The 17,527-nt window shown below is 60.3% G+C and overlaps 2 protein-coding genes across 22 annotated transcripts in view; one reads left to right on the top strand and one right to left on the bottom strand.

Moving 5' to 3' along the window:
• ARHGEF11 (Rho guanine nucleotide exchange factor 11) overlaps positions 1–5,477 on the top strand; it is an 86,478-nt gene extending 81,001 nt beyond the window's left edge. For 12 of the 17 annotated variants that reach the window (XM_025430770.3, XM_025430778.3, XM_025430781.3 and 9 more), the window contains 7 exons: positions 71–132; positions 936–1,151; positions 1,401–1,727; positions 2,662–2,754; positions 3,410–3,642; positions 3,884–4,082; positions 4,456–5,477. In XM_025430770.3, coding sequence (XP_025286555.3) covers positions 71–132; positions 936–1,151; positions 1,401–1,727; positions 2,662–2,754; positions 3,410–3,642; positions 3,884–4,082; positions 4,456–4,514 — 1,189 coding nt within the window. In that variant the 3' untranslated portion in view covers positions 4,515–5,477. The remainder of the gene's footprint in view (positions 1–70; positions 133–935; positions 1,152–1,400; positions 1,728–2,661; positions 2,755–3,409; positions 3,643–3,883; positions 4,083–4,455) is intronic. The other 5 variants (XM_025430773.3, XM_035718764.2, XM_025430774.3 and 2 more) reach the window with 3 other exon arrangements.
• A 1,342-nt stretch (positions 5,478–6,819) lies between these two features.
• Positions 6,820–17,307, bottom strand: LRRC71 (leucine rich repeat containing 71). Of its 5 annotated transcripts, none has more exons than XM_025430786.3 (15): positions 16,968–17,307; positions 14,000–14,149; positions 13,574–13,699; positions 13,425–13,500; positions 13,175–13,252; positions 11,469–11,537; positions 11,100–11,259; positions 10,787–10,870; positions 10,629–10,718; positions 10,052–10,201; positions 9,831–9,924; positions 9,425–9,513; positions 7,722–7,833; positions 7,293–7,414; positions 6,820–7,092 (listed from the first exon to the last, which is right to left on the bottom strand). In XM_025430786.3, exons 1-15 carry the CDS (start codon positions 17,125–17,127, stop codon positions 6,973–6,975), a joined length of 1,680 nt encoding a protein of 559 aa, XP_025286571.1. In that variant the 5' UTR covers positions 17,128–17,307; the 3' UTR covers positions 6,820–6,972. The 5 variants fall into 5 exon arrangements, with proteins under 5 accessions (XP_025286571.1, XP_025286570.1, XP_025286573.1 ...); XM_025430785.3 differs by having other exon boundaries at positions 7,722–7,836; XM_025430788.3 differs by lacking the exon at positions 13,175–13,252 and having other exon boundaries at positions 7,722–7,836.
• Positions 17,308–17,527: the final 220 nt, after the last annotated feature.

Genomic DNA, 17,527 nt, shown 5'->3' on the forward strand with positions numbered 1-17,527 from the left:
CGAGACCCCACCCTCCTGGCTGGTGGAGTCAGACCTCTGGCAGGTGACCTCTGGTGGTTTCTTTCTTCAGGGTAGGTCTGGACAGCTCAGAGGTGTTCCACAGCGAACCAGAATCCGGGTTGCTGCCTGGAGGTATATCCCCTGGATGGTCTTTGCAGAAACCGCCCCCCCCCCGCCCACCAGTGTTGGTAGGACAGGTAGGGATGTGGTCAGAGGTGCGCGTGGGGCAAGAGGAGAGACCGTTGGAGCCAGAAATGTGAACCAAGGAGTGAGTGAGTGAGAAGCGGGTCCTGAGAGCGTGTAGACAGGCTCACCTGGATGGAGGTTCCCACCCTGGCTCTCTGGGGACAGGTATTTAGCGGTGGAGGGAGAGGAGCGCTGGGGATCCAGCTGGGTATTTCCATGGAGAACAACATGCCCATGGGACACCTTTCCTGGGATGGGACTGGTGGTGGGGCAAGGGGTCCTGCACAGGAATCTCATTAAGTCTCTCTGGGGCCCTGGGTTTAGACAGAAATCTGCCAGGCTCCTTGTCTGGTTCCCTTTTCTGCTTCCTCCTCACCTCCTCTGGGTCTGGGCACACAGGTCTTCTCTGGCTCTCTATCTGCAGTATGCATGGCGCTCCTGCCATGTAGGAGCCTGCGCTCTGGCTTCTTTCCTACAGCCCTGCCCACCTGGGTTACCCATGTCACGGTACAGTGTTATTTCCAGGCGTCTCTGCACTGGTAGTGAAGCCCCACACAGGCAGGGATCTTTGTTTTGTTACCGATGTACACCAAGACCCTGGGGACCGTGTCTGGTCATAGTAGGTACTCAGTAGACATTCATGGATTGAACCAGCCAGTGTTCCAGTCCCTTGAATCCAGAGCTGGGCGTGGGGTCAACCCCATGTGCCTCCCCTCCCCTGCCTTACACTGCCCTCCCATCCAAAACAGGCCCTGGGCCCCAGCAGAGGGTCAGGGGGAAGCACCCGGGCCAGCTAGAGGATCCTGAGCAGGAAAGCAGCATAGAGGAGGAGCTGGGTGCCCTTCCTCACCCCTCTGCATCCCTGGATGGAGAGAGCAGGGGTGGCCGGACACGGGGACCCATCCTCCTGCCCCTCCCAGGCCCTCTGTTCATGGAAGGGCTCGCCGACTCAGCCCTGGAAGATGGTGAGTGCCTGCTGGGCCCCCGCAGCACCGCCACGCCAGGGTGAGCTGCCCCAGACACTGGTACACCCACCTGCTAGAGGGCTCTCCCTGGTTGTGCTTGAGGAGGGAAGGTGTGGAGACCGGTCTGACCACCTGTACCCGCCGTCAGCTCCGCCCCATGACTGAGGCAGCTTCACCAATGTTGAGAGGGGCGGGGCAGAGGGGCAGCACCCCCATGCCGGGGAAGCCACCGCCCACTTTCCCCTCCAGTGGAGAGACTGCGGCACCTGATCCTATGCAGCCTGCTGCCTGGTCACCGCTCCGAAGCACAGCCCACCAGTGAGCCCGAGGATGACCTGACACCTACACCTTCTCTCGTGAGCAGCGCCTGTCACACTGGGGACCCCAGCTCTCCAGGACGAGCTCCCCATGGGGGTGAAGGGCCAGAGCAGGAGGACATGGCTCTCTGTTCTCTGGAACGCCTGCCCCCACGGGCCAGGAATTCTGGGATCTGGGAGTCCCCAGAGTTGGACAGGAACCCAGAGGAAGAGGCTTCAGGGACAGAGGCAGCAGGAAGTTACAAAGTTGTGAGAAAAGGTAAGACAAATGTGTACACCGCCGTGGAGGTAGATACCCAGCTTCCCAGGATAGAGGCGAGCCTTCCACATGGCTCTGTGTTCTGGAAGCCAAGTGTGCAGTCTCATGCCGGGTCCCAGCAGGAGACGCTGCTACACACAGAGGCTTTGGAGTCGGACAGCTGAGGTTCAGAGCCCATTCCCTCATGCCCACATGATAGACAAAACTGTGTGCCGTTTCTGAACGTCACTCTGTAACCCAAGGACATCAGTCGTGCCTGGCACAAACCAGCTGCCTGTAAAAGCTTTCACTCATGTTCTTCACAGAAGTCCCAGTCCTGCCTTGGGACCCTGTGCTCTCCTCGGGGGCCTCAGGCCTGACACAGAGCAGATGCTCGTGGCCGCAGCGAGGGCACTGGTGGTGTGGGGCTGGAAGCAGAAGGTGGGGTGGGGGACAAAGCTAGGAGGGTGCATGGGGAGCCAGCATGGCAGTGGGAAGGCCCCCAGCGCGTGGGCGGCATCGGGCCCTTTGGAGCTGCTAGGATGGGGGCTCCAGAGGGCAGAGCAGTGAGCTCGGGGATGGGGACAGGGACAGGGAATCGGTGGGAGGAGACCAACGGGAAAGATGAAGGGCAATAGGTGCTCCCAGGGTGGGTGGGGTCCATCCTTACTGGATCCTCACTGGTGCTGGGCTCAGCCTCCCTACCCCAAGCGCTTTTTGCCCCTTCTGCCCCAGGTCCACCCTCTCTCCTGGTTTCTGGGAACTGACCTTCCTTCTCTGCCCTTTGGTGAACTGGTGGACAGCTTCTCTGCAGCCCCTTGGGCATCTTTCAGTGCGACCTGTGCTCACTTTGTTGTTCCTTCTTCTCTTTCTCCCCTTGCTGCCTTCTTTCCCCTTCCCGCTCCTCTTCCCTCTCCTGGCCTCTGCCTCCCTGGTGGCGGTGGCCCCCATGCAGCTGAGGTGGTGGGCAGCAGGGCTGTCACTGCGCTACCAGAGAGCCAGTCAGGGCCTGAGCCGCCCGAAGTGGAAGGCGGAGCCAAGGCTTCGGGTAATGAACTTCCCCTGGGAGGCAGAACTGGGCCCTGGCCCAAGTGTGGGGCCTGTAGGGGCAGATGTGGGCTTTGGGACATGACCCCTGCCTGCAGTCACTGGACCAGGCAAGAGTAGCACCTGGGGACAGGGAGAGGCCTCAGGCAGCCTAGTCAGGAGCTGATGCTGAATCTGGAGATAGGAGGAGGAGACACGACCTGGCCACGTCCTTGGTGCCTCCCCTCCTTCTCCCTCCAGTATATCTGATCTCCTGTGTGAACCGAGGAGTCTCTGATCCTGCAGTTGGGGCAGGGGCTGTGTGGCAGTTTATTGGCAGAGCTGGAGATGGGGCAGATGTGAAGGGGCCTCCCTGGGCCCCCTCTACCCCTCCTTCAAGGACAGGAAGGCACTCTCATCTCTCTGACCTCCCGCCCTAAGCATTTCCACCCCCGCCACCATGCAGGCTGGGCTGAGCAGAAGGGCCACCTAGAAGGCTTTCTGGAGGAGGAGGACCTTTAGGGACTGGCGGGCAGGGTGAGGCCAGCATATGCTGAGCTTCTCCACAGGATGGCTCCCCAGGGCCCATGGGTCCGCGTGGGGGCTGCTGGGGGCACGTGGGGTGGCTCCCACTTCCTCTGAATCAGCCTCCTAATCTCCTTTTGCCATGGGGACAGGAAACTGCTTTTATGTCAGCATGCCAGCAGGACCCCCCGACTCCACCACTGAGCCCTCCCAGCCCAACAGCCTCCCTGTCTGGCAGACAGAACCAGAACCACAGGCCCAGCTTCAGGGAGGCAGTGGAGGCTGCAGGCGCCCCAGCCGCTCCCCACCCAGCATGGCCCTCAGGGACGTGGGCAATATCTTCCACACCATCGAGCAACTCACCGTCAAGCTCAACAGGCTCAAGGTGGGGGAGTGCGGAGGGATGGGAGGCCTCGGGCCCCTGGGGGTCTTCAGTCCTTTGTCCCTAGACCCATCACCCCCATGAGCAAGGTATATCCTCTGGCCTGTGATCTCCCCACAGCACCCCCAGCTCCCCTGGAGCACAGAGCTATCCCCTGGGCCTAGCGAGGGTGTGGCAGCCCTGCCCTTTTCCCAGGGCCCTGACGCACAGGACCGAGGTCAGACATCCCCCATGGCTCTTCCAGGACATGGAGCTTGCCCACAGGGAGCTGCTCAGGTCGCTTGCAGGAGAGTCGTCCGGTGGCACCACACCTGTGGGCAGCTTCCACACCGAGGCGGCCAGATGGACAGACCACTCCCTGTCACCTCCAGCCAGGGAACCTCTGGCCTCTGACTCCAGGGACAGCCATCAGCCAGGGCCATGCTCTGAGGACGGTGAGGGAGGTGATGCCCTCTGGGTACCCATGTGGGGCGAGTGGGGGGTTCCTCATCCGCCCCCCCAGCATAGTTAATTCATATACTCAACTTCAGAAAGAGATCTTTTCAGGGAAACCCTACAGAAGCCCCCCCTAAAAATGGGAAACTGTCCTTGGATTAGAGAGAGAATGAAGCAGGGGAGCTGGTCTCCCACCTAAAACCTGCTCTGGGCTGGAACCAGATGCAGGGGGTGAAGGTCGCAGCACACAGCTACCCATGACCTTGTCACAGAGGGATGGCACTGGAGGAGGCACTCGCACGAGCACCACAGTGGGTGGGGGCGTTAGAGGGAGGGTCACCCCAGGCCAGCTCCTCACAGTCCTCCCCGCCGCATCCACAGGCTCCAATACCCCCCTGGAAGATGGCACAACACACGCAGCCTCATCCCCGGGACTGTAGCTGTGCAAACCTCCAGATTGCCTGCATCATCCCCACTCCTCCTCTGGGGACCGGCCCAGGGAGGGGCACATGCAGGGAGACCCCAGGGGAGCCCCGCATGTCCTTGGTCTGCTCATGTCTGGGTTGAGTTCCAGTGTCTTCTCCCTCCAGCCGTTCTCCCACCCCCCCACTCCCCCACCAGGGCCTCTCCTGAGCATGCGGACTGCATCTGCAAGGCCCCCAGACACACAGGTGAAAGGAGGAGGCTCTGTGTACATGCACTTTCTTCCTCCCTCCTTTGTAGGACCCCAGGGCTGAGGTGGGGTACCTCCGCCTCTCCCTTCTTTGTCACTTTGGTTTCCTATAAATATGTATGTACTGTATGTGCATCTTGCTTTGTAAATAACTTTGACCTGTTTTGTTTCTGTTCCTGGGGGGCCAGAGGCAGTTACAGAAGGGACAGCTCACATCTCCTAGTTACAGCCCCACCCAGAGTCAGGGCCCCAAGGGGGACCCAGCCCTGGGCACCCAGGTCCCAGCCCACCTGGCTTGAGAGCCCAGTCCCTGCGGCCTGGGCTCTGAGGATGCATCTTCTTCGGGAGAATCCCTGACCCTACTTCTGTCCACCCCTCCCCATTCTCTCCCTAGAGGAAACCAGTATATCAGGTACGGCCCTAAAAACCAGGCCCCAGGATGAGAGGCAGGGGGTGTGAATGCTGGAATCCCCATGTTAACCCAGGACCATCTCCAGAGCCACTGCAGCATCGGCCGTTTGTCCCATGCCAGCCCCCCCTAGAATATCCACACTGTGCTAGGTGTATATATACATATATATATAAATATATATATAATATATAAAATATAGAGATGGAAATGACTGTTTTCCTGTTAAAATAATGTATACTCTTTTTCTCATGGTTAAGTTTTTTTTGTTTTTGTTTTTGTTTTTTGTTTTTAAGAAAAGTTAAATATTCTTCAACTCTGGTGGTATGTGTGTGATTTCTGGAGCTGCTCTGATAAAAGATCCTGTGGTGGCTCTCAGGATTGGGTGGAGGGCACAGAAGGCAGTCCCCAGACCCACCTGTGGCCACAGACTCCCCCAAAGCTTCTGATGTACACACACTGAGCCATGGTTTGGGTAGACAGTTCTATAGCCCCATGGCCAAAGCAGGAAAAGACCCAGAACCCATGGAATAAACTCGCACAGGAGATGGTCCAGGACAAAATGGGGACAGGGGGCATGTCAGAGGCTGAGCGTCACCATCTGTGGCCTCCTAAGGCCTCCTGACGGCCCTGGAAGCCAGCACGGCACCCACAGCCACATCCCTAGACCTCCTACCTGTCTGCCTTCACTGATGGACCAGGGGACAAACTCCCTTTCAGCTCTGGCTCCTGCTCCCTCAGACCTAGCACATGTGACCTGCCAACCTCATGAACTTGGGGTCCAGGCGGGCACCCAGAACTCCTACAGGGGTCATCGGAGCTGGAGGAGGACAAGGGCCCTGCAGCACGCTCGGTGGAGGGGCCCTCCAAAGCTGATCTCTGTTCCCTGCAGCAGCTCAGCAGCCAGGTGCCCAGAGGCACAGAGACCCCCAGAGTGAGAGCAGGGGAGCCTCACAGGGTGGGCATCTGGGCCAGGTGAGCGGATATCCATAGGCAGAGGGGATGTGGCCAGGTTAAATCTGCCGGGGCACAAAGGACACTTCTGGAAGCTCCCAGAGACCAGCCCCGTGCTCCCTGGGCCCATCCACAGGTTGTCTCAGGTCGGGCAGCTCTCCAGGCTTCCGTGCCCACCCACCATCTGGGCGTCCCTGCTTCAGACTGCAGGTGAACCTGCCAACACCTGCGGCCGAAGGTATAGGCTTCCGTGGAGCTTGGCCTTTGCTACACAGATGCGGAGAGACTTCGCACCCTTTCCAAAATAGCCTGCCCATTCTGCATGTCCTTGGCTGAGTCTTTGTCTCCTCCGAACCGATCAAATACCTGAGGCCCATGGGGAGATGTGGGAGAGGGGAGGCCAGGAATGGCAGAACTGGAGCCCCACATATGCCCCTTCTGCTGGTCTTGTGCATGTGGGTGCCAATCCCAGGTCTTCCCTGCACCCCTCCAATCTGCCTCTGAGACCAAAGGCTGAATGCAGATCCTGGCGCATCCCATGTCCTCCGGGGAGCACAGGTGAAGAGAGCAAGCAAGAAGCCTGCCAGAGGAAGCAGGAGAGCCACACTCCTGCTGCCTGGGGCCAAGGGCCAAGTGTGTCCCCAACAGAACGCAAACCCTTCAGCCATTTCTGGCATGACATGAACAGACGGAGTCCAAACATTCCACATAGTTCTGGAACCAAGTTTTCAGACCACCTCAGGGGGAAAAGTAGAGCCGTAGAGTTTGTTCAGAACCTGAGGTCTCCCCCCAGGGAGGCCAGCCCACCACACAGCCAGCAGGACTGCAGCAGCCCAGGGTCTGGGGAGAGGTGGGGTGGGGGCTAGGTGGAGGAAGCCATGCTGTCCTCCTCTCTGGGCTTGGCCTTACTGATGGGATCCCTTGACAGCATCAGCTCCTGGATCATGGTGTACGTGGGACATTGTGGGGAGAAGTAGTTTTTCTGAAGGAGGGAAAGGAGTGCCCATTGAGGAAGGATGAGGATCGGTCCCCTGGGAGAAGACATTTCCGGGGACAGGGTGGGGAGGGGCAGAGGGAAGGCACAGTGGTCCAGGCTGCCCGTCTGGCCGCAGGAGCCCTGGAGGCAGCTGTGGGGACCAGCATCAAGGAAACCCTGGCCCTGCTTTGAAGCAGGGAACTCACCGCCAGGGACAGGCACAGCAGCCCCACAGGGCCCTTGGTTGCGCTCTTGGACTTGGAGAACTCAGCCTGGTGCTGCACGGTGGCCAGGAAGCCCTCCAGCCCCACATCTGTGATGCGGTTTCCTGGTGGAGGGAGCGGCCCAGGTGGTGCCCCACTCCTCCCCCCACTTCTCTGCTGCCCCCTCTGCCCTTCCTGCCTCATTTCCCACCCACTTCTCTCTCCCAAAGCTAACAGACTGAAGCAGGCCCTGAGCTGCTGTCCCCACCTCCCTCACCCCCAGTGCAGGAGGGCCACCACCCTCACTGTGCCCAACTGTGGCACAACCATGTTCTACTCCATGGAGACGGGGCTGGTGACACCCCTGAGGCAGCACAGGGCCCCTGTGGCCCCGGGGAGGACGAGGACGGCGGGGGTGCTCGGCAGACATACGCATGAGGTTGAGGTGCAGAAGGACCTTGTTCCCAGGCATGAACACCTTCCCGTCTCGGTGCTCCACGGGTTCCAGGAGAGGGTTCACCACCTCCGATGCTTCAGCCACCAGCTGCTAAAGAAGAGGGACTGCAGCGGGTAGAGGGAGGCCGCCGAAAGGCCACAGGCCACAGCCCCGCTGAGGACCAGCTACAGGCCAGGCTTTGTCCCTGGGGGCCAGGGATATGGACGTGAGCCTGCGCACCCCCCACCCCGGAAGCAACCATGGGGAAAGTGAGCTGGGAACCAGAATGGGCACAACCCCAGCACAGAGTGCACACAGCCCAGAGGGGGCCCCAGCCCAGAACAGTCTCCTGGGGCAGCGGCCAGTACACTCAAGCTGGCAGGGCATGCGGTCGAGACTGGAGGAGGGGGAGGGGAGAGGAGGGGGTGGGGGAGAAAGACCATCCAGGCAAGAAAACAGCCAGAGCAAAGGCAGAAGCAGTCTTCGGCACTGGAGTTTCCAGAGCAGTGTGGGCGACCTGACCCCCGGGGAGATAGGGGAGGCCCACAGACCAGCCAATTGCAACAGCGGGTCAGGACAGGAGGGCCAAAGCAAACCCCACGGTGGGGATGGGGGTGCCTGGCTCACTCCATTGGAGAAACAAGCCTGCCACTTTAGATCTCGGGGTTGTGAGTTCAAGCCCCACATTGGGCATTAGATAGATTACTTATTAAAAAAAAAAAGGGGGGGGGGATCCCTGGGTGGCTCAGCGGTTTAGCGCCTGCCTTTGGCCCAGGGCACGATCCTGGAGTCGCGGGATTGAGTCCCACATTGGGCTCCCAGCATGGAGCTTGCTTCTCCCTCCTCCTGTGTCTCTGCCCCCCTCTCTCTCTCTCTCTGTCTATCATAAATAAATAAATAAATCTTTAAACAAAAAAAAAAAGAATTTTGTTAAGGCAGCCCCAGCCCCTTTTTAAAGGCTCCCCAGGTCAGATGGAGGCCCGACTTTCCTCTCTGGCAAGATCTGGTCTTGGTGCCAGAGAGGACTCCCAAGAGGAGAGACCCCTCCATGGGTAGGGCAGGAGGTCTCCCGATGGAGGAGACAGAAGGTGAGGACACAGCCCCTGGGGCAGCTGGAGGGCTTGGGCAGGCAGATGCTGTGCAATCTGTAGTCGGGAAGGTTCCGGAGCAAGGTGCAAGTGGGTCCGCAGTGAAGGGGGAAAGGAAGGCTCCAGTAGCAAGACAGAAGGTCCCCCGGGGCCATGCATGGGCGGGCGGTACCCGGTCTGTAAAGGTGCCCTGCCTTCCTGGGGGGCTGCTGGCAGGGGCTAGGGGACAGGCTCGGCCCCTGGAGAGCCCCCCAGCACCTCCATCAGCACCTCCACCAGCACCAGTGCCTACACCAACACCAGCACTTGTACCAGCATCTGTACCAGCACCAGCGCCTGCACCAGCACCTGCACCAGCACCTGAATCAGCACCTGTACCAGCATCTGCACCAGCACCTGCACCTGCATCAGTGCTCAAGGTGGGGGGCAGAGCTGAGAGCACAGAGGAGGCAACTAGTGGGGCCTCCTCCAGCCTGAAGGGAAAGGACCGTGCTCAGCTCCAACCCCCAGTGAGCCGGTGTGAAAGGCGAGGGCACAAGGGGACAATAGGACATGAAGGGGAGCCAGGAACGTGCCACAGGGAGGGGATCACCACCCACCTCCCCTCCTACCTCGGACTCCAGCAGGAAGCTGCGCTTCTCTTTGTTCCCAGTCTTGGGTCCCTTTCCCTTGCTGGGCTTCTGCTCGGGGATGGTGACCTCTGGTAGGGGGACAAGAAAGCACAGGGCAGCCGGGCAGTACTGCCCAGTGGCCCCAAGAGATGCCCCTCAGACCTCAGGACTGGGGCCCAGCAGGTGGTTGGGTCCCTCCTCTCAGGGCAGGGCCACGGGGTGGTTCAGGGAAACAGGATGTTGCTGTGGTGGGGCGGGATGTGGGCCTGCATGGGTCTCCGTGCCAAGAAGACATGTGGCCCAAAGAGGGACAACGGCTCCAGAAGCTGTTCTGGAGGCAGAGGACAGGCCTCCCACAGCCAACCCACTGCTCTTTCTTCCTGCACAGATGGGCTCTGGCACTTACTGCCCTTGCCGGCCTTGCTAGGGTCTTCTTTCTTAGGGGTTCCCTGTGTGGGTGACTGCCCAGACCCTGACTTCTCCTCCTTCTTCGCCACTTCCTATGGAGCGTGCAAGAGAAGCAATGGAAGCTCTGCCTCCCTGGAGCCTGAGCAGGTGTGGGAAGGGGGCCCCCTCTGATCCCTTCCAGAGCCCTCCTCCCTCTACCCCTGCTCGCATCATACCCACCCCTGACTTATCTTTTTTCTTGCTCTGGCTTTTTGGGGTCTTCGTCGTTTGGGTCTTGTCTGCCTTTTCTGCCAACGCAGCACTGCTGACCCCCATCAGGGGGTTCTTCTCCCGCTCTGTTTTGGAATCCCCATGTCGGGAGGAGGAAGGCTGCACTTACAAAGGGAAGAAGATGGGAGAGGCCGTTGGCATCCCTTCCTCAAGGAGGAGGGAGAGGAGCTTCGGGCCTGACAGCGCTCCTGCCCCATCTCCTTGCCTAAATGCCCATGTTGTGGGGGACCACTCTGGGGGAACAAGCTGGGGTAGCGGCTCAGACTCAGACTAGGGAGGCAGTTGTAGGGCACTTTGACTGAACAAAGTGCAGGCACTGCTCCAAGTGCATTAGGTGAATTCACTGGGTCAGTCCTCTCCAAGGGGAAGCAGCCAGTGCGCAGGTGAGCCAACAGCCCCAGGGCCCTGGCTGCCGCCCAGCCGCTCCAAAGCTCTAACTCTGTCCACTCCCTTGACCCACGCACGGCTGCCCGCAGACACACTGGGCAGCTGGGGCGCAGACATGCCCGGGGGCCATGTGGCTCACCGATCGTGAGCGCTCCTGTGACCCCTTCTCCAGCAGGAGGCGGCGGCGCTCCACCACCTCGGTGTGTGTCAGCTCGAAGGGGCGCAGGACCTGGGGCAGGGGGCCCGGTCAGACGCCAGCCTGGACCCGGGTCCCCACCCCACTGCCACCGCACCCACCTCAGCCAGCTTCAGGGCGCCCTGGTCCTGGATGCGGTTGTGTGCCAGGGACAGCCAGAGCAGGGCTCGGTTCAGCCGGAGGCCCTGGGGCAGTGGGGAGGACACGAGGACACCGTGAGCCCCCAGCTGGCCGCCCTGCTCCCCACTCCCAGTTCTGTCCTTCCATCCCCGCTCCTGGGTCCCACCCTCCATCCCTGCTCCCTGCCTCAGGTCCCCACACCCCCATCCTTGCTCCCAGCTCAGGGGGTCCTTGCTCCCCATTCTGTGGCCCCAGCCCAGGATCTCTTCTCCCTGGTCCCCACCAGACACACACGTCTGCGATGTAGCTGGCGCCTGCGTCCCCGATGTGGTTGAAGCCCAGGTTGAGCGAGACCAGGGTCCGGTTGCAGCTGTGCAGTGTGGACAGAGCCTGACCCAGCAGCTGCGCCCCATGGTCATTGATGTTGTTGTTCCGCAGCGACAAGTGCGAGATCCTGAGTGTGCGGGCAGGGGCGGGAGGGGAGAGCAGGCTCGCTGGGAACTTGGGGTGGGGTTCGCCTCTCCGGAGGGCCAGAGGGCCAAGGGTGGAGGGACAGCAATCGAGGGTCCATGGGGAGGTGATGGAGGGTGGGGAGGGTGAACTAGGGCTGACCTAGCCCAGGAACCAGGCCCAGAGAAAGGGGGCGAGAAAAGGCAGCCTCACGTGCTGTCCAGCGCCATGAGCTTGTGATAGGACTGCTCAGGAAGCGGGTTGCCTTCCAGAGACACCTTTCTGAGGAGGAGGAAGGTCTGAGAACCAGGAGGCACCACTGTGGCCAGAGGAGGAAGGGGTCAGAGAGGACAGGTGGGTCTCCGGGGTGCAGCTTGGAAAGAGTGCAAGGATGGCTCTCCCACATAGGAAATTATATGGGACGGAAGTGTAGCCATGCCAATGGGATGGCTCCCCAGCGTTAGTGGCCTATGGTGACCTGGCCTCCTGGATGACTCCAGTCACCACTACCCTCCAGTGTCCATGCCTCATGGAGTCCCTGCCCCTGAGTGTGGCTGAACCTAGTGACTCACTTCTAAATGAATGGGATAGGGCAAAAGCAGTGAGATGTCACTTCTAAGTTTAAATTACAAACAGATTGTGGTCCCCACGTTAGGGGTTGGGGGCTCCCTGGCACGCACTGGGCTGTCTGCCTTCGGAGAGTCTTTGTGTGGGGGTGCTGCAGCTGGTCAGGGTCTTGGATGGAGCTCAGAAGCAGATGCTCTAGCCCAGTCAGGGCACGGCAGTCCCAGCCCCCAGCCACCCCAAGCTGGTGGCACCCAGCTCACCTGTGCCTGTATTTATCTCACACCATGAGATAATAAATATTGGTTATTTTAAGCCACTACATTGAGAGGTGATTTGTGATCCCTCCACAAGCAGTGGCTCCTCCCACAGCTCGGGGAGGTTCGAGGACGTTTTCTAAGTCATAACAAAAATCAAACTAATGGCTAGAAATTTCTCTACTTAAAAATGTTCTCTGATTTATTATCAATGCTCATCCTTTCCGGTTGGCTCACCTTTCACCTAAACCTGATCACATTCATTTTCAATTGTTTGATTATGTTGATCTGAGTTATTTTTGTATCTTAACATGAATTCTACAGTTTTGTTTCTGCTGGATAATTTGTTTCTAGTTCCCGTGATGGAGACAAGATCCATTTCATGGCTTCTCTATGAAGAGTATAGAGGACCTCCAGCTGCAGAAGAGCCATCCCTGCCCTGGAGAAGCGTCCATCCCACCCACGGGGGAAGATGGGCAAGCCAATGTGAGGCGCTGAGGGTTTGTTCTGTGAAGCAGGTAAGTCAAGGCTGCTGGGGGGAGCCTGGAGAAGCATCGTCCAAACCAGCTTTGCAAACCTCACCTATAGCTACACAACTTTACACCCTGTTCTCACCCCCTCCTATTCCTCCTTCACAGCTCAGCTCAGCACACCTCCTCCAAGCAGCCTTCCTGTCTCCCTGAACTCCATCCATGAAATTGGGTGGCACTCCCTCTCTGCCCCCACTCCTTGCTGCCACAGTGTGCACACTGCCCTTGTAGCCCTGCAGTGCCTACCCTAAATCCTTCTCCTTCCCTCACCGGCCTGCCTGGTCCTGGAGGAGCCGAGGCAGCCCTTAGTCCAGTAGGCCCCAGGCAGTGGGGAAGAGGGAAAAACTCCAGGGAAAGAGCGGATGGTGGTGGGGTGACAGGGCACATAAGCCAAGCTCTCTAGGCTTGTGTGGAGAAAAGGGATGTGCTTCTTCTGGTCAGATTGGAGCTTCAAAAACCAGCTCCAGGTACACCACTCCCCTTCCCAAACTGTTCCCCCCCCCCCCCCGCCCCCAGACTGGGGGGGGGGGGAACCTGGGGCCCTCCCCCTTGCCCACTTCCCTCTGACCTGATTGTGGATGAGCAGAGAGGCAGGAGGGCAATGAAAGCCGTCAGGGTCTTATCCGTCAGCCCGACCTTCCACAAGCTGGACTTGGGAGGTACAGACACGGAGCTGGAGACTCCCCTCCTGCCCCACCGGCCCCTCCAGCACCTCCCAGCGGCCAGGCAGGCGTCGGGGCCCCCTCAGTTCTACCTCGCAGGCACCAGAGGCTAGCCCCACGCTGGCCTCTGCCCTCCCCACCCCTGGGTCCCCTCACTTGATGGCCTGCAGCTGGCTGAGCGGAGGCAGACATTTAGAGAAGATACCCAGGATCCGCTCCTCCACCTTCCAACCTGCAGGAGGAGGAGGAAGGCGCCTCAGGCCTGGGGAGGGGGGAGGGGCGGGAGGTGGGGGGGAGAGACTCACCACGGATGTAGATTTCCTTCACCGACTTATCCTCGGGCTCCAGCTCCACCTGGATGGTGGGCCGGAAGAACACATACTTGCTCTCCAGACTGCTGAGGCTGCAAGACGCCGACAGGCGCTGATCGTCTAGAGGCAGAGGTGCGAGGAGACGGGTCAGGACGGAGGAAGCAGAGCCCCTGGCCTGGGGGGGCCAGAGGGGAAGACCCCTCGGGTTGGGGGGGGGCGCTAGCCTGGAGGTGCTGCCTCTCGGGCCAGGCCAGTTGGGCTGGGGTTCGGGAGGAGGGCGAGAGACTCAGCCGCTGCCGCCGCCCTCACTGCCGCACTGGCTGCCCTGCGCCCCCGCCCTTCGTCCGCCTGGAGACGGGAGGCTGGGTGGCCCCGGGCGACCCGACCCGGGCAGGCACCCCGGGCCCCTCCGGCACTCACCCAGGGCCGGCTTTTCCGACATCGAGGCCGAGGGGACGAAGGCCGGGTGCGGACGAGGCCGGGGGACGACTTTGGGGAAGTCCGCGTAGCCCGAGCGCGTGCAGAGCTCTGCGAAATCCGTCTCGAGGACCCCGGTGCACTGGTATTCCTCTGCCGGGCGTCGGGAGCGTCGGGTGGCTGTGGCCCCCCCCCCCACCGAGGGGCAGCAGCGGGAGGCGGGGACCCCTCCCCCCCCCCCCCCCCGCGACCGGGACCCCCGCCCGCGGGCCCCTCCTCCAACGCGGGCGTTCTTACAGCCACTTTTCATTTTTATTTAAAGATTTTATTTATTTATTCATGAGAGAGAGAGGCAGAGGGAGAAGCAGGCCTCATGCAGGGAGCCCGATGTGGGACTCCAGGACCACGCAAGCCCTGGGCCCAAGGTAGGCACTAAACCGCGGAGCCACCCTGGGATCCCCTACAGCCACTTTTTAAACCTGAGATGCGTTGTAAAGACCCGCAGCTGAGAACACTTGAGTGGAAACAGCAGAAAGTCCAGACCCCGGAGAAAGGGGGCCAGTGGGCATGGGGAGTGTACACAACTGGGGCACCTAACCTCCGTGAGGGCACCTCCACCCAGCCACTGCTCAAGGCCGCTTCCCCTCAGCTGCCTGCCCCGGACTCCGCCTCCCACGTACCCCCTGCCCCCCACAACGGACTCCGCCTCCCACCAAGCCCACCCCACCCGCTCAGCTTCCTCTGGTGCCCTTGCTTCCCCAGGGCGCCTAGGGTCACTGGGAAGAAGTAAGGCCTGCTGCCAGCAAAGGTAGGAAGCCAGGAGCACCTCTCCAGTCCCACCCCCCTCCTGCCCCTTGCCCAAACACCCACAGGAGTCCTGCACTTTTATTAACTCCGCAAGCAGCATACAGCACTTACTCCTGTCCCACACTTCTCTAAATGCTTTAGAAGTATCAATTCATTCTCAGAGTTACATTAATGCAGACAGCCGCCCACCACATCCCATCCTGAGGGCTATGCAGACCTGGCTGGGTCCCTAGAGGTCCCTTTCTGCTTCCCCATGGGCATTCCAGGAAGAAGTGGTTCCTGGAGGTGGGAAGGGGTGTCCCTGGCCCCAGGGAAAATCTGGCACCCCGCCATCAGGGGAGCACAGATACACAAGACACCTTAGCTCCACGGACACGGTGGTGGAGAGGAGGCTCAGGGAGGTGGGGTAACCCCCTTGCACAGCTGACTCCCACGCACTGCCCGCCTGTCAGGTCATTCCCCCTGCTGCGGGAGCCCCTCAACCCTCCCGGCTCCACGAACACCATCTTTCTCTACACAGGCATTCTCAAACTCCAGCAACACCAGGAAAGGCAGTCAAAACCGCCCCCCCACCCCCACCCCTGCCCCATTCCATGAACTAGGTGGAGTCTGGGAATTTGCATTTCTACAAGCTCACAGTGAGGCCCCAGCTACTGGCCCAGGGACAGCACCTAGAGAGCCTGCTCTAGAACCACACCTAACGGAAGTTGGTGAGACGTGGAAAGGCTGGATCTACACTTGAGCTAGTGGTTACCTGGGGGACAGGGCAGCTCTAACAGGGCTTGCTCCTGCTCCCTCCCTCCCACACGGACCTTGCCGGTGCACTTCTCAGTGCACTTCTCAAGAAAAGGAAGCCAGCAGATGGGATTTCCTCTAAACCCATAAACCCTTCTACAGCTGCCATCACCCTCTACCCCCTGCATCACCGCCCCCCCCCCCCACTGCACACAATGCCGCCCTGACTGTCCTGTTGCCCTGTCTCAGCCTCCCTGGGCAGTGGTCACCCCATTCTCTCCCACCTGTCGGCCCAGACCCCCAGGCCAATAGGACTTCCCTGCCAGCTGTGCCTCCCCTAATATCTCCAGGCTTGGTCCTGCATGCTCTGCTCTTCTCTGGTTACACTTCCTCCTGTCCCAGTGGAATCTCTTTCCTCCCCAGGCCTTAAATAGGCTCGGACCTCAGCAGCTCCCAAAGCGACATCTCCAGCCCTATCCTCCCTTGAGTGCTCCCGATCTGTGTGTCCAGCTGTCCAGCTGACATCACCTCAAAACCTTTCCCTCTCAAAGCAGACGGATTTGAATCCAGAAGCCTTCCAATAGGGGTGCCTGGCTGGCTCAGTTGGTAGAGCATGTGACCTTTGATCTCAGGTCTGAGTTCGAGCCCCACATTGGGTGTGAGGCCTACTTAAAAAAAAAAAAAAAAAAAAGCCTTCCAACAAATCCCCTGCCTGGATCACCCATTTGGGTTGGGGTTCTTTCACATGCAGTAATAGAGAGCCACATGCTTACTTGTACTCTGCCAATGATTTTCTTTGCCCAGAAAATGTGAATGGACTGTGTGCATATTGTTCTCTCCGTATCTAGAAAGTGATTGTTGAATGAGTGAGTGAATGAAAGTCAAAGACACCTCCTGGTAGGTTCCCTATCAGGTGTCCTATCACTCTCTCTTCTTCTCTCAGTACATCTTATCACATCTTATTGTATTTGTCAGTATCCCAAACCCCAGTGCGAGTTCTCTGGGATCAAGCTCAATTCAAACATCTATCAAACTGAGTTTCGGGGGCCAGGCTTGGGGTTCTGTGTGATTTGCTTCCTGAGATGGAGCAGAGAGCTGGTCACACGGGAGCTGCACAACGTGCATTTGTGAAGGACCAAAGGGATTTGAAGTTTACAAAACACTTTCTCACCAGCGTCTCCACCGCTCCCACATCTCCGCACTCTAGAGAGAGAGGGTGCGCAAGGCCACACTCCTAGGGACGGTTACCACGCAGAGCACCCTGTCTCGTGCCCGCCCGCGCTGAGCACAGCGCTCCTTAGCCCCACAGATGCCTCGATCGTGTCCCGGCTCGGCTGCCCCCGGCACCACAGCGTCTTTCCGCACTGGGGCAGCCCCGGCACCACCACCGCGCCCACCGGCGGTGCGCCCAGCCGCGCCGCCCGCCTACCAGGGTTCTTGGGCTCCTCCTCGCCCACTGGCGGCAGGACGGTGGCCGGCTTCTCCTTGGCCCCGCGGTCCCCCTTCTTGGTCACTGCGCCGGACGCCTTCTGGGTCCCGGGACGCGGTGCCCTGGGGGAGGTCCCCGGCGCGCTCGCCTCCCCCGACATGCCGGTGCGGTCCTCAGCGCCTCTGGGACGGCCCAGGGGGCCAGGAGGCGAGACAGGGCTCCGTGGGGTTCGCCCGGGGGATGGCGGAACTGGGGATCTCTACTCCGCCCCTCCCTGCGGCGTCGCCTCTGCGTCCGCCTCCACGACAACCGTGAGCGGCGGGCTGGCGGGCGGGAGCAACTGCAGAGCGCGCGGGGCCACCTGGGGGCGCCGCAGAGCCTCCGCTGGGGCCGGGAGCCCGGGGGCGGAGCCACAGTCGGGGGCGGGGCGGGCGGAGCTGCAGGGGGCGGAGCTGCGCGGGGGCGGGGCGGACGAAGAGCCGGGGGCGGGCGGAACCGCAGGGGGTGTGGACCATCCCGGGGGCGGGGCCAGGGCGGGGCGTCCCGGGGGCGGAGCCACA

Source organism: Canis lupus, chromosome 7, assembly GCF_003254725.2.
Source record: "Canis lupus dingo isolate Sandy chromosome 7, ASM325472v2, whole genome shotgun sequence".
NCBI lineage: Eukaryota > Metazoa > Chordata > Mammalia > Carnivora > Canidae > Canis > Canis lupus.